This window comes from Thalassophryne amazonica, chromosome 13, assembly GCF_902500255.1.
Source record: "Thalassophryne amazonica chromosome 13, fThaAma1.1, whole genome shotgun sequence".
Classification (NCBI taxonomy): Eukaryota; Metazoa; Chordata; class Actinopteri; order Batrachoidiformes; family Batrachoididae; genus Thalassophryne; species Thalassophryne amazonica.
The window spans coordinates 42,886,737-42,911,414 of record NC_047115.1 but is presented as its reverse complement, the minus strand read 5'-3'; the positions used below and the strand labels follow the sequence as shown (position 1 = coordinate 42,911,414).

The window sequence follows — 24,678 nt, the reverse complement described above, 5'->3', positions numbered from 1 at the left end:
TTAGTGGATGACTTTACAAGAAAGAAGAGTAGAAAGAAACTTAGATAAAATAGATTCTTGTGTTAGGGTTAGTTATTGACAGGTTGTTTATCATTTTCCATTTCAAACGTCATGATAAAATATCTGTAATTAGACCTACATTTACATTTACGCTTAAATGTTATACATATTATTATACACAATAATGCATTTAACTTGGAGTGAAAACCATAAGATTAAATTGTATTTCTCCCTCTAACCGGAACTCCATTCATAGGTTATTGGCAAATTATAATTTTCCAAATGTATCAAAAACTCTCCCCTCTTTTAGAACGTGACATGCAGGCTGCCAGTGTAAAAGCCCAAAGTGGTGTTAGTTTTTTTTGTTTTAGTCTGTTATAACATGCTTTCTTGCCTTGATAAGTTTTGATGGCAGAAAATAAAAGAACGGAAGTTAATGTAATGAAAGTACCATTACAATCGCAGATTTAAACAAAGTAATTAGTAGTATGAGCGGCAAGAAGACAAATGGATCATACAACTAATAGCAAGATTTAATGCAGCCACAATGATTTAAGGTGGTAATAGGGTTTCCTTTATCATATGCCCGCCGTGGCACTAATTACCAAGATAGTCACAAGTGACAACCCACGTGTAAACCTGTTGTTTTTTTTATTGAACAGGGGTTAGTCTTTCTGATTGCGCTTACTTTACAATTTCTGTATGCATCTTTGAATTTACTTCGTTTTTGGTCGTGGGCATATAGCTGCACTTTTGAAAGTATTTCTGCTGGGTTGCATTTAACTCTGGCTACTCTGTTGAGACGTTATGGCTTTATGTGCCACTGTCAGGCAATACAGTCACTTGCCCAGTTCCGGATCACTGCTGTAGTTTTTGCACCGCCGTTTCTCGTAATCAGCCCAAATAAGCTAATACTTGGTACCAATGGAAAGATTGATGTTTTGTCTACAAACAACCACAGGTTCGACCGGTTCCAGCCGTCTCTGTGATCATCAGAGTAATGAAAACATCCCGGTCTCAGTGGTGTGCATACATTTTCTGACTCACTCATTCCTGCAAGTTTGAAAGTAATGATCTCTAAGACGTAGCAAAGGTGAGTTAGCCATTCGGTGTTTTTGGTTCTAGAGTGGGAAAATACTTACTTGGGTAGAAAATGTCAGTGTGTTATGTCTTGCTGTTTAATTGCTGCACACATTTATCTTTGATGCAAAAATTTGCCGGTTGCGGATCACTGAAGCAGCAGCCTCGTGTCTGTAGTTGTGAGTCATGTGGACTTTGGGGGTCATCTCGACATCACAAATGGGCATGAATGTGGAGGCTTTTACTTTTTAATTCGGGAGAAATCTCACCTCCACACTTCATTTTTTGCTCGTAAAAACATATAACAGCGCCTTTTGAAACTAAGTAAATTCTCATTTGATAAGTATAATTTATATCATTTTGTGTCCAAAACACATTCTCGGGCACAGTGTGTATCATTCTGCATTATGTGACCGCAGGACCTTTGTGGCCGGGACGGCGGTGGGATCAAACCCGGATGGCTTGCACTAAAGACCATTCCTCTACCAGGTCAGCCAAGGGGAATTCCCCATTAGCCAAGCTAGCGGGAACATCTTTTCAATCAGGACCCGGGACCTTCATCCCGCTCCATATCTCCCGACCATTTTTGACTTCGTCCCGAAGTCACAGGTGCATTTAAGCATGTTCTGTGACTACCCACATCCTGTTCCTGACGCCAGATTGTGACCGCAGGACCTTTGTGGCCGGGACGGCGGTGGGATCGAACTCTGACGGCTCGCACTAAAGATCATTCCTCTGCCAGGTCAGCCAAAGGGGAATTCCCCGTTAGCCAAGCTAGCGGGAACATCTTTTCAATCAGGACCTGGGACCTTCATCCCGCTCCATATCTCCCCACCATTTTTGACTTCGTCCCGAAGTCACAGGTGCATTTAAGCATGTTCTGTGACTACCCACATCCTGTTCCTGACGCCAGATTGTGACCGCAGGACCTTTGTGGCCGGGACGGCGGTGGGATCGAACTCTGACGGCTCGCACTAAAGATCATTCCTCTGCCAGGTCAGCCAAAGGGGAATTCCCCGTTAGCCAAGCTAGCGGGAACATCTTTTCAATCAGGACCTGGGACCTTCATCCCGCTACAATTAGAAGGGCTCCAGCCAGATGCCAGGAATGCCCCCAAAGTGACACAGAGTGTCGTGATCCAGAACCCGGGCAAAGTGATCCATTTCCGGCAAATATTTGCACTGCACATAATGTGGTTTCATAATTTAAGTAGAAGGGCTACTCCACCCAGACCTCTTCAGCTAGATAACATCCAAATACCCAGTACAACAATATGCAATAAAGGACATTCGGTTGCATTATGGCTCCGTATAGCGGGACTTTCAAAAAAGTGATCCAGAACTGGGCAACTGACTGTATTTATCTTTTGGAAAGCAACATACAACTTCAATTTCCTCACGTTCAAACTAGCACACGTGTTTTTTTTTATGTATATGGTATGCAGTGTTGCTAACTGGTCTGGGAAGAATTTAGCACTGCAACAATAGCATTTAGGTGTTTTGACCATTTTTATTTTGAACGATTTTTTCGGGGGCTGCTCGAACTCTTTGCCTAGGGGCCCAGACTACTCTTAATCCGTCCCTGCATCCCTGTGCAAACAGGAGCGAACCAAATCCTAATTTAGACGCCAGTGGTGTGCACAGTCTTTTGTCACGTCCCTGAGTGCGATGAGTGTGGACGCTAAAATCGTTATAATAGGATGCGGAATAGCAGGTATAGCCGCTGCACAGCGCCTTCATAAATATGGTTTTCGCAATTTGCGCATTCTGGAAGCCACGCAAAGAAGCGGAGGGAGGATAAAAACTGGAAAACTGGGTGAGTTACCAAAAACAAGCGGAAAATCACTGTTTAACAAACTTAGAAAAAGTATAACCTCATTTCCAACAACAATAGTTAGATAGAAAGTTATGTTCTTTTCTTTAACGTTTCTGTTAAAAAAAAACGTGCAAGTTGTGCAACGATATGCAGGTGCTGGTCATATAATTAGAATATCATGAAAAAGTTTATTTCAGTTTATTCAAAAAGTGAAACTTGTATATTATATTCATTCATTACAGACAGACATATGTTTATTTATTTTATTTTTTATTTCTTTTTTTGCTCCATTTCGCTTAAAAATAATTAAATAAAAGTAATGAACTGAATTATATTTAATCATATTTGGAGTCAGAGTTGTTGTGGTTCACGTTAATGTAGTGTTCAGGTGTTCCTATTTTTGTGGTCACTCTGATTTTATTGCAGCTTTGTGAACTGGATTATTATAGCTGTTTTCAAATTTTGTATAAGTGAGTTAAATAGAAGCTTCAACAGATGAACATGGCAAATGAATAAATATACAACTTTAATTTACTTAAAGAACACTATGGAAAACTTGGAGTTACATCAGGAGGGGCATCCAGTGTAAAACTTGTGCCAAATCCCAATGCAGGTCTGTGTAGGATCTGCTGTGGTGACCTTTGAGCAACTTGGAGCAGTCGAAAGACAATGAACAGCATGTGACATTGAAAATTAACTTTTATCAAGAAGATTAAACCCAGTGATTACCACCACTGAAATATTTATTACAATGCTGGTGTTTCTTGCAGATAAGATTGGATAAGATCAGAACAACGGATGTGTGTTTAAAATGTTCTCATGAACATAGATAACAAGAAACCTGTTTCTGTTTCTGCAGGTAATAACATCATTGAGATTGGGGCAAACTGGATCCATGGCCCGTCTGAGGAGAACCCAGTATTTTGTCTGGCTCGTCACTACGGACTTCTGGATCCAGAGGCCCTCACCCCTGAGAACCAGGCTATAGATGTAAAAGAACATCCGCCTTGGATTTCCATCTGGTTTACCAGTTCAGGTCACCCAATGTTTCACACAGCATACTTATTTCAGTTGACACATAGAAGACACAACTGGAAACAAAACTAGTCAAATAGTGAATATAAACATGAACCAGACACTTCTCCTGAGGCAACCATTATTCAGGCAACAGCAGCAGCAGGGAAGGTGATGGTGATGGTTGGGCTTGAGTCCAGAAGATCATGGGTTCAGTTCCCCGCCTGACTGGAAAATCACTAAGGCTCCTTTGGGCAAGGCTCCCTGTGTGTAGTGAGTGCCTTGTATGGCAGCACCCTGACATCGTGGTGAATGTGAGGCATAATTGTAAAGCGCTTTGAGCATCTGATGCAGATAGAAAAGCGCTATATAAATGCAGTTCATTTAGCAGCCTTCTGTGGTCCTCACAAAACAAGTCTGAAACCTCCCCCCCCAAAATTTTAAAGATAAAGAAATGCAATGACAAAAGCTAGTAACATTCCATACTACTACCGCCAGTATAGTGTACAATACACACACACACACACACACACACACACACACACACACACACACACACACACACACACACACACACACACACACACACACACACACACACACACACACACACACACACATATTTTCCTTTATACAACCCCAATTCCAGTGAAGTTGTAAGTGACATCAGTGAAGTGTAGTTGGGATGTTGTGTAAAATGTAAATAAAAACAGAATACAATGATTTGCAAATCCTCTTCAACCTATATTCAATTGAATACACCACAAAGACAAGATATTTAATGTTCAAACTGATAAACTTTGTTGTTTTTGTGCAAATATTTGCTTATTTTGAAATGGATGCCTGCAACACATTTCAAAAAAGCTGTGACAGTGGTATGTTTACCACTGTGTTACATCACCTTTCCTTCTAACATCACTCAATAACTGTTTGAGAACTGAGGACACTAATTGTTGAAGCTTTGTAGGTGGAATTCTTTCCCATTCTTGCTTGATGTACGACTTCAGTTGTTCAACAGTCCGGGGTTTCCGTTGTTGTATTTTGCGCTTCATATTGCGCCACACATTTTCAATGGGTGACAGGTCTTGACCGCAGGCAGGCCAGTCTAGTACTCGCACTCTTTTACTATGAAGCCACGCTGTTGTAACACGTGCAGAATGTGGCTTGGCATTGTCTTGCTGAAATAAGCAGGGACGTCCCTGAAAAAGATGTTGCTTGGATGGCAGCATGTGTTGCTCCAAAACATGAATGTACCTTTCAGCATTGATGGTGCCATCACAGATGTGTAAGTTGCCCATGCCATGGGCACTAACACACCCCCATACCATCACAGATACTGGCTTTTGAAGTTTGTGCTGGTAACAATCTGGATGGTCTTTTTCCTCTTTTCTTCGAAGGACACAACGTCCATGATTTCCAAAACCAATTTGAAATGTGGACTCATCAGACCACAGCACACTTTTCCACTTTGTGTCTGTCCATTTCAAATGCGCTCAGGCCCAGAGAAGGCGGCGGCGTTTCTGGATGTTGATGTATGGCTTTCACTTTGCATGGTAGAGTTTTAACTTGCACTTGTAGATGTAGCGACGAACTGTGTTAACTGACAATGGTTTTCTGAAGTGTTCCTGAGCCCACGTGATAAGAGCCTTTACACAATGATGTCAGTTTTTAATGCAGTTCTGCCTGAGGGATCAAAGGTCACGGGCATTCAGTGTTGGTTTTTGGCCTTGCCGCTTACATGTAGAAAGTTCTCCAGATTCTCTGAATCTTCTGATTATATTATGAACTGTAGATGGTGAAATCCCTAACTTCCTTGCAACTGAACATTGAGAAACATTGTTCTTAAACTGTTGGACTGTTTTTTCATGCAGCTCACAAAGTGGTGATTTTCACCCCATCTTTGCTTGCAAACAGCTGAGCCTTTTGGGGATGCTCCTTTTATACCCAATCATGACACTCACCTGTTTCCAATTAACCTACTCACCTGTGGAATGTTCCAAACAGGTGTTCTTTGAGTATTCATCAACTTTCCCAGTCTTTTGTTGCCCCGTCCCAGCTTTTTTGAAATGTGTTGCAGGCATCCATCTCAAAATGAGCAAATATTTGCACTAAAACAAAAAGGTCTATCAGTTTAAACATTAAATATCTTGTCTTTGTGGTGTATTCAATTGATTATAGGTTGAAAAGGGTTTCCAAATCATTGTATTCTGTTTTTTATATTTCAAACAATGTCCCAACTTCATTGGAATTGGGGTTGTGTCTGTGTATATATATATATATATATATATATATATATATATATATATATATATATATATATATATATATATATATATACAAGGTCTCTTAGATAATAAACCGACCCTTTTATTTTTTTTTTTAACTATATGGATTTGAATGACATGCGATTACACCAATCATGCTTGAACCCTCGTGTGCATGCGTGAGTTTTTTCACGCGTGTCGGTGACGTCATTTCCCTGTGGGCAGGCCTTGAGTGAGATGTGGTCCCGCCCTCTCGGCTGAATTCCTTTGTTTCACACGCTGCTTGAGACGGTGCGCGTTGCTTTATCAAAATTTTTTCTGGACCTGTGAGGAATATCCGAGTGGACACTATTCGAGAAATTAAGATGGTTTTCTGTGAAAAGTTTAACGGCTGATGAGAGATTATGGGGTGTTTCTGTCGGTGTAAGGACTTCCCACGGAGTGGGACGTCCTGCAGCGCTTCCGGGCGCTGTCGTCGGCCTGTTTCGAGCTTAAAACATCCTAATTTAAGGCTTAATTCACCCAGGACATCGTGAGAGAACAGAGAAGATTCAGAAGAGGCCGGCATGAGGAATTTATGCGGACATTCCACTGTTTAAGGACATTTTTTTAATGAAAGACGTACGCGCAAATTCGCCGAGTCGTTTCCGTGACGACTCGGCAAATCTGTGTGCGCCGCGACAGGAAAAAACACCTCCGTGTTGAAAAACCATTTGTAGAATTCAGGCGGCTTTTAATGGCTTTCAACAAGTGAGTAACTGAGAAATTGTTTAACAGCTTGGGCATGTTCCAACTTGCCCGTTAAGATTTCCAACAGAGGTGTTTTTCCTGCCGCGACCCCCCGCGGTCGGGTCCAGCCCGACATGCGACTCTGCCCGCACGTTCTTTCATTACAAAATGACCGTTAACAATGGAATGTCTGAATAAACTCCTCATGCCGACTTCTTCTGAAAGTTCTCTGTTCTCTGACGACTTACTGCATCAACAGAGCCTGAAATGTGGAAGTTTTCAACTTGAAACGGCGAGACGCTGCCACCTCGAAGCGCAGATCGCCGTCAGGCGCCGTGGACCATCCTTAAAGCGACACTACCAGACCAAAATCTCTCATCAGCCGTTAAAATTTTTACCGAAAACCAGCTGAATTTATTGAATGGTGTCCACTCAGTTGTGCCTTACAGTTTTGAAAAATTTTTTATCAAACAAAGCAACAGTCTCTGAGCCATTCCTAAACAATGAAAAAAATCGACGAGCGGGTGGACGACTCCTCACTCAAAGACTGCCCACAGGCGAATGACGTAACCGACAGGCGTGAAAAAACTCTCGCATGCCCACGAGGGTTCAAGCATGTCTGATGTAATCACACGTGATTCAAATCCATATGGTTTTTGAAAAAATAATAAGGTCGGATACTTTTCTAATAGACCTTGTGTATATATATATATATATATATATATATATATATATATATATATATACACACACACACAGTGGTCCCTCGTTTATCGTGGGAGTTACTTTCCGCAAAGTAATCAGCGTTAGTTTTTACAATTATTATAGATGTTTTAAGGCTGTAAAACCCTTCACTACACACTTTATACACTTTTCTCAGGCTGTTGGGAAAGTGTAGTGACACGGACCCACAACAGGGGGCGCAAATGAACGGACAATGAAAGAGTCGAATATGAACACTTTACTGTTGTGAAAGAGCACAACCAAAACACAGAGGATTACGGAATTGATGCAAACAGTCAATTCACAAAGGTGACGTGTGGGCAGGCTCGAGGATAGAAGACGTCTGTCCTGAGAAGAACTGGAACCACACGATTTCCTCCGCCACCAAACCTGGAGAATACTGGAGCCGCCAAGTTCCGAGTCCCCAGGTGGCCACCGTCTCCGAATGTTGGATCTGGTACTGCTGGCGAGGAGCAAAAACAGTAAGATGTGGGTGCGTGCACACCCAGTAACAACAATGGTGGGAATTCCACCTCCACCTCTAACACACACTCGTGCAGCTCCTGTCTAACCACTTATCTGGTTGGGGTGTGAAGCGAAGCCGTCGCTGATCACACCAAACGCCAATCTCACAGATAAGGAACACCACAGGAAAGCGGCTGCAAAAAGAGTTCAGACTAAGACACAGTTCAGATTAATTCAGCAGAGAAATTACCTTCACAGGTAGATGATATCTCGGCAACGAGGTGGAATGATGTAGTGAAGATGGATGACAGCTGGCATGAGATAATGAATGACAGCTGTCACCCCCGGCTGTGTCCATGGCGGCAGCGCCCTCTCGTGCCTGAAGCCCGCACTTCAGGCAGGGCGCCCTCTGGTGGTGGGCCAGCAGTACCTCCTCTTCTGGTGGCCCACACAACACAGGCATTAACATTTTCTCACTTTTCTCTCCTGTGTAAACACTCTCAAAGTACAAACCTTAGTAGAAAAATAAATCCAGTATTATAGAATGAAACCAAAGATCAAAACCTGTTTTTCAGGTCCAAACATTTTTTTTTGAGAAATAAAAATAGAACATTTTCCTATAAATAATTATGATGGCTTTCAGAACTAACAAATTTAATTATAACGATCAACCTGCAAGGTTGGACACATAAATTATTAAGTGACTCACCAGTATTTCACAGTTCATCTTCGTCCTGGCGCCGCTCCGCTGTAGCGTCTTTTTCCACTGAGTGACACCTCGGTGCAGGTGTCTTTTTCCGAGTGAAGAACACAGTTATGGGTAGTTATTGGCGCTCTTTTTTCTTCTGGGCGAGAAGATTATAAACAGGCACACACAGAACACAATGCGTGTGCTCTCCCTTCGCTCACTGCCTCCGGTGTTACCGTTGAGGGACGAATGTGGGCCCCGCAGAGAATCCAAGTCATTAAAACGATGCAAACCTCTCTCAGTGGCCACAGAGCTCTGCGGCTGTGGTTACCAAGACCATGCAGCGCTGCAGATGTTTCTGCAAGAAGTCACGCTTTTGAGCCCGCAGACTCGGAAAGCGCATCGGAGGCAGTGAGAGCAATCGTGGTGATACCGACCAGTGCCGCGACCGTCCCGCCTGATAAGGACGCAGAACACAATGCGCTGTTAAAAAGAAGAAGAAGAAGCATGCAAAATTGCACTAAGAAAATCTGCGAAACTGTGAGGCTGCGAAAGGTGATCCACGTTATAGCGAGGGACCACTGTATATATACACACACACAGTTGTATGTTAAAGTTTGGGCACCCCTGGTGATTTCTGTGATTTTCCTTTATAAGGGTGATTCTTAGACTACGGGCACTTATTATGTCCTTTGAGCATATTGTATGAAAAACAGAAAAAAGGGGAAATTTCACACTTTTATAGTTATCTTTACAATGAAAGTGTGTTAAGAAATTTGTTCTAGTAGTCTATGATGACTTTTTCACCTTTTTTCAGCATCATTATATGCAAATATTGCCGTTTTGTGCTCGTCCCACACCCAGACCTTTGATCTTCAATGATAAAAATGAATGGTAAAGAAACGTTTTTTCTAATGTTTTAAAATATCTCTGAATAAAATATCAGTAAAATAATCAAAACATAATTGGGGTATTCAATGTCATACAACTGTTGTGATTTGTTTTAAACAAAATGTAGTTGTCCCACACTATTGCTGTAATTTCCACCACAACACTGTAATGTCCCTTTAAACAGTTTGTATGAAAGATTGTTTGGGTAGTTTCTATGGAGATAAACAGTGACATCAGAGCACATGTATATAGCGCCAAATCACAACAAACAGTTGCCCCAAGGCGCTTTATATTGTAAGGCAATGGTGTGGTGGAAATTACATTTACAAGGCCAATAGTGCCCGTAGTTAAAGAATCACCCTTAAATCATTGGTTGTCTGGATCAGCGATTTCTGTTTATAGGATTTACAGTGTGCTATAATTATATATAAAAAATAAAAAAAAATAGGCAGGTGCATAAATTTGGGCACCCCAACAGAAAAAAATACATCACTATTTAGTAGATCCTCCTTTAGCAGAAATAACAGGCTCTCAAGCTATAGCTTCCAATGAGGTTCTGGTTGAAGGTATTTTGGAAAATTCTTCTTTACAGAACATCTCAGGTTTGTTGGTTTCCGAGCATGGACAGCCCGCTTAAAATCACACCACAGATTTTCAGTAATATTCAGGTCTGGGGACTGAGATGGCCATTCCAGAACGTTGTACTCTGCATGAATGCATTAGTAGATTTTAAGCAGTGTTTAGAGCCATTGTCTTGTTGAAAGATCCAGCCTCGCTGCAACTTGAACTTTGTCACTGATTCTTGAACACTGTTCTCAAGAATCTGCTGATATTGACTGGAATTCATGTGACCCTCAACTTCCCAGATTCCCAGTACCTGCACTGGCCACACAGCATTATGGAACCACCTCCAAATTTTAATTTTGGTAGCAAATGTTTTTCTTGGAATGCTGTGTTCTTTTTCAGCCATGCATACCACCACTTGTTATGTCCAAATAACTCAATTTTAGTTTCATCAGTCCACGGCACCTAATTCCAAAATGAAGCTGGCTTGTCCAAATGTGGTTTTGCATACCTCAAGAGACTGTTTGTGGTGTGTACGCAGAAAAGGCTTCCTCTGCATTACAGCATCTCTTTGTGCAAAGTGTGCTGTATAGTTGAACGATGCACAGAGACACTATTTGCAGCAAGATTATATTGTAGGCCTTTGGAGCAGGTCTGTGAGTTGACTATGACTGTTCTCACCATCCTTCGCTTCAGCTTATCTGAGATTTTTCTTGGTCTGCCACTTCGGACGTTAACTAGTATTGTGCCTGTGGTCTTCCATTTCCTCACTATGTTCCTCACAGTGGAAACTGACAGCTGAAATCTCTGAGATATCTTTTTGTGTCCTTCCCCTCAACCATGATGTTGAACAATCTTTGTTTTCAGGTCATTTGAGAGTTGTTTAGAGGCTCCCATGTTGCCACTCATTCAAAGAGATGCAAAGAGGGGAAACATTTGCAAATGGCCACCTTAAATACCCTTTCTCATGATTGGATTCATCTGTGTAAGGAGGTCAAGGGTCAGTGAGCTTACCAAACCAATTTTGTCTTCCAATAATTAGTGCTAAATATATTCAAATGAATAAAGTGTCAAGGGTGCCCAAATTTATGCACCTGCCTAATTTTGTTTTAATAATTATTGCACATGTCTGTAAATACTAGAAACTTCATTTCACTTTTCATATATCAATCTGTTCATCTGCTATATGATATACAGTATTTAACTGAAATTTCTGATCCAGCCAACCAATGATTTATAAAGAAAAATCATGAAAATTATCATATATATATATATATATATATATATATATATATATATATATATATATATATATATATATATATATATATATATATATATATATGTATATGAAGCAGCTAAGTGGATCCTTGTCATTTGATTGGTGCTTTGTATGTCACGTGACATGGATTATTTGTCCCATTGGTGTTGCATTGCATTTAGAGTGGAAATTGGTTACATTTAGAGTGCAAATTTGGTTCCATACATTTGGTAACATTGGACTCTACACACATGCACACACAACTACAAACACACGCATGCATGCACACACACACACACACACACTCGCACGCACACACACACACACACACACACACACACACACACACACACACACACACACACACACACACACACACACACACACACACACACATGCGTACACATAAAACAAATCCACTGCGTTGTAAGCCATCTGATGTGATTTTGTTCGCAATACTGAGGAAATACACAGTCTTTTTTTTTTTTTTTTTTGGTAGTACACATGCGCACAAGCGCCTTCCCGTTTGTGTGAGCTCACACAAGGCTGGAGGTGATTAGCTTTAAAACAAACATGGCAGACTTTGTTTTGCTGATGGGTGATGATTTGATGCACGACATGGACTCCTATTTAAAGGTTGTGTTGGATTGTTGATGTCAAAGTAGCAGTGATGCACCAAAGCTGGATTCATTTCTGACATTTTTTTTCTGCACTGAGGAGGTACCAAAATGTAACTTCCTTTTCTGTTGTTTGTAAATTCATATAATATAAAATGACAAGGATCTATTTTAGCCGTTATATAAAACAATGGCTTTTACATTCTTTCAATGGAACGAATATTTAATTCAGTGAAAGCTGGAACAAACCAATGTTCCGGCTTTCACCTCATAAAATATTCTTACCATTGAACTCATAAACATTCATTATTTGTGTGTGTGTATATACATACATACATACATATACATATATTGTATACAATATAATATATAAGATATACCTTACTGAATTTTCATACACACACACACACACACACACACACACACACACATATATATATATATATATATATATATATATATATATATATATATATATATATATATATATATATATATATATATATATATATATATATACAGTACAACTGGCATATAATGGATTCAGGTGAACCAGCGAATTTTGATCATTATTTTCGAAATCTGTTATATGTATAAAATGGACAAAATCCATTTTACGTATTAATTACCTATTATTAATTATTCATTTTGTTTCTTCTTTTTATGTCTTAGAGTCCAGCTTCTTAAATGTGAATATTTTGTGGTTTCTTTGATGATAAATTGATTATCTGAGTCTTGGACAAAACAAGATATTTCCGGACATCTCGTACTTAAAGAAACATTGATTGATATTTTTCATCTTTTTCTGACATTTTATGGATCAAACAACTAACGGATTAATCCAGAAAATAAGCAGTAGATTAGTTGATAATTAAAATAATAATTTGTAAAATAAATTAAATATAGTTTTTAGAATGCAAGGTTAAATGTTATTGGTAGAATTTATGGTTATGATTTACTGGTAAATTAACCAAAGGATAATCAACTAATCCTGAAATAATCAATTGCCTTAATTAACCAGAGCCTCAGATGTTGTAGTTGTTGTTTGCTGATCCTGTGTGTCGATTATCTGAAGCAATACAAAATAAGTAAATCTAATCATATTTACCTTATCACTGTTTTGCGGATTCTGTAACGTTTGCAGGACAGAAGCTGAATGCTGAAGACTGTTATCTTGCCCAGGAATTGTTTTTTGAACTGCTTCAGGAGAGTTCAGAATTTCACCATCAGGGAGGTGAACCATGTCCCAGTGTGGGTGATTTCATACGGTCAGAGGTACAGTGTCCTTTAAATGATTAACAGCTCTGCCACTGCGTTTGTGTGCTGCCACAATGTGAATGATTCTTGCATCTTGCAGGAAAATAAATGGTATTTTGTGTTGTGTTCAGGCACGGAAGCGAGCCGCAGAGAGGTGGACAGATGAGATGAGCAGGGCTCTGCGACTGTGTGTGATCAGTAACATGCTGAAGGTGGAGTGCTGTGTTAGTGGGACTCACACTATGGATGACGTGGGACTGGGAGCCTTTGGCCTGTACAAAACTCTGCCTGGAGTGGACTGTACATTCTCACGGTACCACATGAGTCAATACTGCACCGAATATTTATTGAGATATTAAGGTTGAATTAAAATCATAAAATTAATCTTGTTTTGCATTTGCATCTAAGTTTTGAATCTGCTGTGGGTAAAATAACAGGCATCATTCCAAAGACATGCAGGTCAGGTGAATTGGTGACTCCAAATTGACCGCAGGTGTGTGTGAGCATGTGTGTATTGGTGGCCTGTTCAGGGTGTATCCCACCTCTACAGTGATAGCTGGGATAGTCTCCAACCACCCTGACCCTTAACTGGAATAAGCAGGTTTAGAAAGTGTACGGATAGACGGATGACCGGCAGATGAGAATACAGAAGAGATTGCCAATGATCATTCAATAATGAAATAATCCTAAAAATCTGATTTAATGCCTGGTTCACATGGCAAGATTTTAAAATTGTTGGTAGGCTTTCAATACCTGAGAGACCCCACACATGGCTATAAATAAAATTGTCGATATAACAATTTTTGGTCATACAGAGTGTGGTGTGCAGCCACACTGTAAAGACAACATAACACAAACAGATTTCACTCACAAACATTCCCAGGTCAGATGGGAAATTTCGTAAAGCCTCTCGCGAGGTGACGTGACTTCGGAGTAAACAATTTTGTATTCCCCTCTGTGCTTCATTCACTTCACTTTCTGATTGGCTACCCATCACATTCAACAGGTGGCATGCTCGTTTGTGATCGGGGAATACCCCAAATTTTTGTATATCAATGATTTTGTGAATGTATCCAATGTGCTTGGCAGCATTTTATTTGCTGATGATACAACGCTGTTTTACTCTGGATCAGATATACAGGAAGTAGCACAAGTGATAAATACAGAGTTGGAAAAAGTTAAACATTGGTTTGATATAAACAGATTGTCACTAAATATTAATAAGACAAATTTCATATTGTTTAATGATAGAGCGAAAGAAAATAATGTGTCATTACAAATAGATGGAATGGATATACAAAGGGTAAAAGAAATGAAATTTTTAGGAGTCATGATTGATGAAGATCTTACATGGAAGTCACACATAAATTACATAAAAGGAAAAATAGCGAAAGCCATTGCTGTTTTGCATAAAGTAAAATATTCATTAAATAGTTATGGTTTATTAACATTGTACAATGCATTGATTGTCCCATATTTAACTTACTGTGTAGAAATCTGGGGATCAACATATACAACCTATATACAACCTTTATTTATTTTGCAGAAAAGAGCTTTAAAAGTGATTAGTAACAGTGGTTTTAGAGATTCATCTAATCCATTGTTTATTAAGTATAGGGTACTTAAATTTCATGATTTAGTTGATTTGAAAATATTACAAACGATGTACCAAGTTAATAAAAATACTTTACCAACAAACATTCAAAATATGTTTGAAAAAAGAGTAAGTAGTTATAAATTGAAAGGAATAGAAGTCTTTAAAAAACCAAGATTTAGAACCAAAGTAAAGGAAAGGAGTATTGCAGTAAATGGTGTCAAATTATGGAACAATCTTAATAAAGAAATTAAAGAATTAAGGTCGCTTAAATTATTTAAAAAACATATTAAATTAGATGTATTAAGTAAGTATGAAACTATGAAGTAAGTCAGTGGGCTGCAAGAAAGTCAAAAAAAAAAAAAAAAAAAGTAAATTGTTAATAATGTTTGGAGTGTCTTAAGTTTAAATGTAACCTGTCAGTGATGTAATCTATTAATTAATGGTCATAATTATGAAATGGGTCAGTGGTATGTGACAAGTTAAAGAAATGCAATCTGTTAAATAATGTTGACTATGATGCTGTATATTGAAAGATTGTATTGTTAAAAGGGGCAGAAATCATAAGACTTGTTCTTCTTTCTGCTCCTTTTCATTCTGGTATTGTGGTGCTTTTGTTTTTTGCTTTTCTGTTTTTCTTTTAAATGAATGAAATAAATATTAAAGAAGAAGAAGAAATGCTGGGATATCGGGCCAAGACAATCCAACATGTTGAATATTCACAATTTGAGGTCCGAGCGGCTCCAACGTTCTTCTGAGCAGACTAGAGTACTCTTAACACACAACACACAGCAGGAATATCATATTAGATTATCTTTAGAGCCATCAAGATAGTCGGGGCTTCCTTAAGATTGTCGGAAGGGGAAGATTGGGTCAGAAATCGGCGTAATTATCTTGTCGTGTGAACCAGGCATAATGCAACCAATTTTTGTTATAACTGCGATGGACTGACGGCCTAACCAGGGTCTACCCCACCTCTTGCCCAATGACCTCTGGAATAGGCTCCAGCCTCCATGACCCTTAATTGGAGTAAGTGGGTGTAGAAAATGAATTAATGAATTTCAGAGTGCTGTGATCTAAAGCTCTTTGGTTCACCACACCCAGGGATGTGTGTGAAACTTAACACCATATTACAGTGCAGGTAACACGCAGCATTTTGTTCATAATCACCGGCCTTGAATTACGCCCTGCCTCATTTAAGTGCCGGGTGTGAGCACGGTTTGAAAAAATAGAGTCAGCCTTTTCATCACGGAAATACAGTACCCACTTTCCTCGACTCATTGAGTGTCAGTGCTGAACTTCATTTCATACCTCTTTTACTGGGCACGTCCAGAATGCTCTGTCCAGTATATGTGAGGGGTTTTTAATGGAAATGCATTGTGATCCGACGGGATGTTTTGTTCAATGTGAGCGAAAATCCGTGATACAACATCTGTTATATACAATGTTTATTACATGGAAAACCATACAAAAGCATTGGGGTTTTGGTTTAGGTAAGTTTTACTATATGTCCTTTTTGGCCTTTCCCTCCTTCTGTTTCTCTGCCACACAGTTTTTCTCCCATTTCACATGAGCATATACCATCAAAGTCTCTCTCACCTTTGTGCTGGTCTGTAGTACCTCACCACACCATAAAAGTGCCTATTTCATAACCTGAGTTTCATTTGTCACTCTAAACTGGAATCTTAATATTCTGATCAACGCTACCTTAAAGAGAATGTTTGACATTTTTCAACCTGGCCTCTATTTCTAGAAGTTCTTCTTTTCACTTCAGACAAAAATGTATTTAATCTGTACTGTATTGATTCAGAATGCACAGTCATGGGCTAATCGGATGTGTTTTTGTCTCAATGAAAAGAACAACCTCACAGTATAAGATGAGAAACCAGAATGGAAAATGTTTAACTTCCCTTTTAAATTCTCTTCCTCCTTTTCCATTTGTTTCACCATTCCAGGCTGCACCACCATATGAAACTGTGTTTTTACTTAATTGTGGTAGTTGGTTGTGATTGTGGAGTACTTTTTTGGCACGTAATTGGGTGATTCTTTAACTACGGGCACTATTGGCCTTGTAAATGTAATTTCCACCACACCATTGCCTTACAATATAAAGCGCCTTGGGGCAACTGTTTGTTGTGATTTGGCGCTATATACATGTGCTCTGATGTCACTGTTTATCTCCATAGAAACTACCCAAACAATCTTTCATACAAACTGTTTAAAGGGACATTAGTGTTGTGGTGGAAATTACGGCAATAGTGTGGGACAACTACATTTTGTTTAAAAAAAATCACAACAGTTGTATGACATTGAATACCCCAATTATGTTTTGATTATTTTACTGATATTTTATTCAGAGATATTTTAAAACATTAGAAAAAATGTTTCTTTACCATTCATTTTTATCATTGAAGATCAAAAGTCTGGGTGTGGGACAAGCACAAAACGGCAATATTTGCATATAATGATGCTGAAAAAAGTCATCATAGACTACTAGAACAAATTTCTTAACACACTTTCATTGTAAAGATAACTATAAAAGTGTGAAATGTCCCCTTTTTTCTGTTTTTCATAAAATATGATCAAAGGACATAATAAGTGCCCGTAGTCTAAGAATCACCCAATTATAAAATGTGCAGGAATATACAGTAGTTTTAAAGTAATCCCAGTCATGTTTAACATCAGTCAGAAAAAGAATATTGATGATTAAACATCATCTAAAATTATTAGCTTGTGTGTATTGAAATGTTTTCTACATCTACACAGACAAAAATATCATTCCCATTCCATATCATTTTCAGTGAAGTATTATTTTTTGTTGTTGTTACAGCGGTTATGAAAGCCTAATCGACAACTTGATGTCAGAGCTGCCAGGTGATATAGTGACCTACAGACGACCCGTCCACTGTGTCCACTGGAATAACACAGAGAAGAGACAAAGTCCTGTGGTGATTGAATGTGATGATGGAGAGAGAATTGCTGCTGATCATGTTATTGTCACAGTGCCTCTAGGTAGACTCATATTTCAGTTAAAATATAACAGAATACCACCCAGGCTCAGACATTTACAGTTTATAACACTCAGAAATACTGGTGGACTGCCGCTTTAATAACAAGTTAGTTTGTCTTGAAAAAAAAAAACATTAATTTAAACCACCATTAACTTACTCTAATGTGTGTTTTATCAGGATACCTAAAGAGGCACCATTCAACCCTCTTCAGGCCTCCACTCCCTTTGCACAAGCTGCACTCTGTGCAGAGACTCGGCTTTGGAACAAGCAACAAAATTTTTGTGGAGTTTGATTCGCCGTGGTGGGATCCTGACTGTGAAGTGATATACCTGGTGTGGGAAGATGAGGTGAGAAATGAACAAAAGTATTTTGTGTGTGGTAAAGATATTTAAAGATAAAGAACTGACTGAACACATTTACATCTTAAACAAACATTCTGCGCTTCATCTTTGTTGACATACAGTAGTGTTCAGAATAATAGTAGTGCTATGTGACTAAAAAGATTAATCCAAGTTTTGAGTATATTTCTTATTGTTACATGGGAAACAAGGTACCAGTAGATTCAGTAGATTCTCACAAATCCAACAAGACCAAGCGTTCATGATATGCACACTCTTAAGGCTATGAAATCGGGCTATTAGTAAAAAAAAAGTAGAAAAGGGGGTGTTCACAATAATAGTAGTGTGGCATTCAGTCAGTGAGTTCGTCAGTTTTGCGGAACAAACAGGTGTGAATCAGATGTCCCCTATTTAAGGATGAAGCCAGCACCTGTTGAACATGCTTTTCTCTTTGTAAGCCTGAGGAAAATGGAATGTTCAAGCAGGGCCGCCGCTAAGGTTTTGGAGGCCCTAAGCATAACTGGTCAGGGAGGCCCCCCCCCCACACACACACACAAGTTCTACTCAAACCGTTACTATTTAATGTTTTAAATAAAAAAATATATATCATTAGTAATGCTAAACAAAAATACCAAAACATTAAGATTTTTTGACAATTTTGTTTAACAAAATACCATGTTGTACCATTGTTCATAATAGGACAACAAGTGCATAAAATATGCATCAGTTTAGGTTTTCTGTTTAACTGTAAAACACTTCATTATATTATGTTATCTAGTATCCGGTGTATTCCATAATGATAGGAAAACTACATGAAACCATTATATTATATTAAATTATGGACACATAGAAAAATACCTAAATATTAAAATGCTCAATACTACACATCAAGAAAAACAGTGGTGGCATTGTGAAACCATACACAACCACAACAAATGCTAAAATTTACCAGCAGGTGTCACCCTTTCCTTATCCTAAGGGGGAATGGAGCGCTCTACAGTGCACTCTACTCTCTCATTTATTGGACTGGAAATCATCACATCTGGCAACCCTGGTTAGGCGGCACAGCGAACAGAGAAAGACGCAGACAGGGCTGTATCATTTCAGGGAATTGGGGCGGGGGTGGATGGGGGCTTTATATTAGGCAAAAAAAAAACTGTTAATTTGCCCTAATTAAGTAATGGGGTATGGGCCTACACAATGTTTAAAGACAAAAACGATGGGCCTATTCATAAATAATTCATATTGATTTTGAAATGTAATAATGTAATAATTTCAACACATTTTTCAGTCAATTGGAGGCCCTGCAAACTAGTGCAACATGGTTGGTGCCCCACACAGGCTGCGTAGTCTGCTTATGCCGAATGGCGGCGCTGCGTTCAAGACATTGTTCAGAACAGCGTAGTTTGATTAAAAAGTTTATATGCAGGTGCAAAGAATTATAGGCTGTTCATCTACAATGATCTCCAATGCTTTAAAATGGACAAAAAAAAACAGATGCGTGGAAGAAAACGGAAAACAACCTTCAAAATGTATAGAAGAATAACCAGAATGGCAAAGCCTCACCCATTGATCAGCTCCAGGATGATCAAAGACAGTCTGGAGTTACCTGTAAGTGCTGTGACAGTTAGAAGATGCCTGTGTGAAGCTAATTTATTTGCAAGAATCCCCTACAAAGTCCCTCTGTTAAATAAAAGACGTGCAGAAGAGGTTACAATTTGCCAAAGAACACATCAACTGGCCTAAAGAGAAATGGAGGAATATTTTGTGGACCGTAGAGCGTAAAACTGTTCTTTTTGGGTCCAAGGGCCGCAGACAGTTTGTGAGATGACCCCCAAACTCTGAAGTCAAGCCACAGTTCACAGTGAAGACAGTGAAGCATGGTGGTGCAAGCATCATGATATGGGCATGTTTCTCCTACTATGGTGTTGGGCCTATATATCGCATACCAGGTATCATGGATCAGTTTGGATATGTCAAAATACTTGAAGAGGTCATGTTGCCTTATGTTGAAGAGGACATGCCCTTGAAATGGGTGTTTCAACAAGACAATGACCCCAAGCACAATAGTAAACGAGCAAAATCTTGGTTCCAAACCAACAAAATTAATGCCTCGCAGATGTGAAGAAATCATGAAAAACTGCGGTTATACAACTGAATAATAGTTTAGTGATTCACAGGATTGCTAAAAAAAACAGTTTGAACATAATAGTTTTGAGTTTGTAGCATCAACAGCAGATACTACTATTACGTATTGTGAACACCCCCTTTTCTACTTTTTTTTTGCTAATAGCCCAATTTCATAGCCTTAAGAGTGTGCATATCATGAATGCTTGGTCTTGTTGGATTTGTGAGAATCTACTGAATCTACTGGTACCCATGTATGTAATGGCCCCGGGGGTTGATGAGATCCGTCCAGAAATGCTGAAGGCTGTGGGTGTGGAGGGATTGTCTTGGATGAGACGTCTCTTCAACATTGCGTTGAGGTCTGGGACAGTGCCTAAGGAGGGGCAAACTGGGGTGGTGGTCCCCATATTTAAAAAGGGGGACCAGAGAGTGTGTGCCAACTACATGTGTGTAGTTGTGCATCACACTACTCAGCCTCCCTGGTAAAGTCTACTTCAGGGTGCTGGAAAGGAGGGTTTGGCCGATAGTCGAACCTCTGATTGAAGAGGAACAACGTGGGGTTCGGAAAGTTGATACGACAAATATTTTGGAGAAATTAGTAATTTTAGCTAACCAGTAAACAATGGACATTGTGATGCAATGTACCATGGAAGTCTGGGGCTCTGGGGTTTTAAATGTTGTTACTGTGCTTCATGTTAGTTTAACAGGATTGTTAGTGTTATGATTTATTGTGTTTTGTAGTTCAACTGGCTTAGTCAGTTTAGTTAAGTGTCATGTTGCCATTACATGAGTGACTTAAGTGTCATGTTGGTACCATGAGTGAAATGAGCTAAAATTGTTAATTTCACCAAAATATTTGTCCTTTCAACTTTCCGTTTTTGCAGTGTTCATCCTTGACCAAAAATACTTCAGCATACCAAACGGTAAATGCCAATTCTCCCCGGTTTTGCCATCATCAAAGCCATACACATGCATGTACACAGAGGCCACTTGGCTATTATAATATAGGTAATACATTATTGAAGTAAATGTGCGCAATGCAAAGAATAAGCACAAATTGGCCTAGGACTGGCCCACAACAACAAACAACCCAAATAATACAATGCCTAATTGAAGTTGGAATAGTTGTTCCTTACCTTAGTGGGATTTCTGGCACTGAGAGGAGGAAGCTGGTCTGTCATAGTCCGGACAGTCAGAGCTGAGTGCCAGCTGTAAGCAGTCTGCAAGGTGGTCATCAGTCATGGTGGATCTGTATTTTGACTTCATGATTTTCATTTGTGAGGCACACTCACAAAAATATGTTGATCCAAAAAGTGTAGTCAAATTCTCTGCAGTTTGAGGTTGGGGTACTTCTCTTTCTGCATTAGAGTCCAGAATTGGACATTCACGTCAGGTGTTGCTCTGGATTTGAGCTCAGTGTCATTTTTCAATGTGAGGATCTCCTTCTCATTCGCACAGCTATCCAGGTTGAAGAATGATGCCACTTTGAATGTCATACAATCCACATATTTTGCCCAAATGGAAAACAGAGAAAACTGACAACAGGTTCAAAGGATGCAAAGTCAGTAAAGTGCCTATCAGATTTTGAAAACATGCTCTGCACTTGATCATCATAACATCCACTTTCAAGCTCCGCACAGTCTTTGCCCCAAAGCTTAAGTTCTGTGTCCATGTGTGGAAAGTTCTGCAGGTCAGACTGTTGCAACCTACTTGATAGCAGGTGTAACTTGTTTTTAAATGTGTTCACATACCTGATCATCTTGATAATGTGTTTGTCCTTACCCTACAACGCTAGGTTCAAGTTATTGAGCTTGTTAGTCAGATCGATAAGAAAGGCTAAATCCAAGAGTCACTGACTGTCTTCAAGCTGTGCATATCCAGCATGGTTTGAACATTTCAGAAATTCTTTAATTTCGGGCAACAAATCAGAAAACTGTTCCAGAAATTTACCTGTGCTGAGCCACCTAATGTTTGTGTGCAGCATCAGATCTGTGTGTTCTACATCTGTCGCTTCCAGCTGGGCACAGAATAATCACGTCTGCAGACTCCTGGCCCGAACAGAACACACAATCTTGTTAGCCACATCCATCACATCTTCTATATTGATGAACCATTGTGCTGCTAGCCAGCTTTTCAATTCTTGGACTTTTCTGGCGTGCAGAGGTAATTTAGCTGGGAAGTTTGCATCGTAGCTCTTAAAATGCTGCTCTAAATTCCCTTTCTTCGGTAAAGCCACAATTACATTGCAGATAAGACAGATGGATTAACAACAACAACAACAAAAATAATCTTCCTCCCATTCTGAATGGAAATACGTTTTCAGTGTTTTTAGCTCCTGCCATTGTAGCATCTCCTCGATCTCTGCCGTATCATCTTGCAACCTTTCAACCCTGTGCATCCAGTCGACTGGAACTCAGTCCGCGGTTGACTGTTCAACCGTGATCAACTACTTGGGCATGCTGGATCTAATTTAATGTGTTGAATCATCTAGGTGGGCACGCTGGGTTTAATTTAATGTGTCTGGATTTTTGATGTGTTGTGTCCCTCGGCTCAAACAGAAGTTATAATGAGGCAATGGGTTAATTGAAAATTAAAAATCAATATAATTTGCCACCATAATGTTTTGCACATTTGACCCAAAGAAGCCACTCCCACCAAAATATTCTATTTGTCTTGTCATGGCTCAGGAGCTTGTGGTGGATGAAGTGCCAGATATACACAGATCCTGGATAAAGAAGATGTTTGGCTTCAATGTGCTCAAACCTACCAAAAGGTCATCAACCCCTAAAAAAAAGTTTTATTTACTTCATGAATTCAGAGTGCAGCAGACACACTATAACCTGTTCTTATTGTGGTTCACATTCCAGGTATGGCCATGTTCTTTGTGGCTGGATAACTGGACATGAGGCAGAGTACATGGAGACGCTGTCTGAGCAGGAGGTCACGCACGCCGTCACGCAGCTCATCCGCCAATTCACAGGTGACTTTAACCCCTTCTAAGCCTGTATATCCCATCGATGGGAAATTTCACTTTTTATTTGTGAGATAGTGACAAGCTAAAATGAGGTGGGCAGTACAAGAAACCATAAGGTATTAATTTAGAACAATAATATTCTTTGTTTCTTGCCATGACAAGCTGTGTGTGTGTGTGTTTAGGGAACCCTGTCATCACGCCGAGGAGAGTCCTGTGCTCACAGTGGTTTCATGACCCCTGGACATGTGGCTCTTACACATATCCTGCAAAATTTTGTTCAGTGCAGGACTTTAACAACCTTGGGGAACCCTTGCCTACAACAGGAGAACAGTCTCAGGTACCTGTGCACATTCATGGTTAATATATATACTGTATACAAACTCACATTGAATTAACCAAGGACACTTTTTTCTCCCCAAAAACATTCTACTTGTAAAACTAACTGTTTTGTTTCAGCCCTTTCAGGTCTTGTTTGCTGGAGAAAGTACTCATCCCTACTTCTACTCCACCGTCCATGGAGCTCTTTTCTCCGGCTGGAGAGAGGCTGAAAGACTCATCTCTCACTACTCCATCATTAGTCCATCTGAGCCACTCAAATCCAAGCTCTAAGAAAAAGAAATGCCATGTTGATCATTTGAGAGGAGTTGTCAGAGTCGGAAATCTCCAACTTTTTAAAATATGAGCTTAATAAACTTTAATATGAGTTAATTGAAATAGCATTCAAGTCATAGCAAAGATGGCAGGGTTGTTTTGGTGACTCTTGGTGGAAGTCTGCTGCTTCTCAGAATTTTCAACAAAACAATTCTTACGGTTCAGATGTATCAAAAGTGATATGACCGTGGAAATGTGCACCCACGTTTGCAATTATATGGGTGGATATAAAATCATGCGCAAAGTGATGCGCCAAATGGCACTAACAGTGGCTGCATTAGAGGAGCTTGCAAATGGTGCAATCCGACATGACTATGTATTCAGGGAATGTGAGGATTTTCTTGCAAATGACGATAATTGGCACACAAGCCGATTTTGATTACTAATGCCACTGTTACTGGAGTTGCACGCAGAACTGTGGCAGCCCAGAGCAGAATACGGCGAGAAGCCGGCAGGTGGTCTGTATCCACACAGGCGCTGACCACACTGGACTTCTTGGCCACAGGGGCATTCCATCAGCAGCTCGCCGATCGGTCAGGAGTGTGCCAGCCAACCTTACGCTGAGCCATGCCAGCTGTGTGGAACTCAATCATCCAAATGTCATCCAGGTACAGT

At 39.7% G+C, this 24,678-nt stretch overlaps 1 protein-coding gene across 1 annotated transcript; it reads left to right on the top strand.

The window, feature by feature from the left end:
• The first annotated feature begins 2,747 nt into the window (after positions 1–2,747).
• LOC117523884 (peroxisomal N(1)-acetyl-spermine/spermidine oxidase-like) lies at positions 2,748–24,255 on the top strand. Its single transcript, XM_034185506.1, has 10 exons — positions 2,748–2,895; positions 3,755–3,931; positions 13,256–13,386; positions 13,500–13,681; positions 17,793–17,974; positions 18,151–18,320; positions 23,126–23,211; positions 23,306–23,418; positions 23,595–23,749; positions 23,869–24,255. The coding sequence occupies exons 1-10, from the start codon at positions 2,748–2,750 to the stop codon at positions 24,019–24,021; spliced, it is 1,497 nt and encodes a 498-aa protein (XP_034041397.1). The 3' UTR covers positions 24,022–24,255.
• Positions 24,256–24,678: the final 423 nt, after the last annotated feature.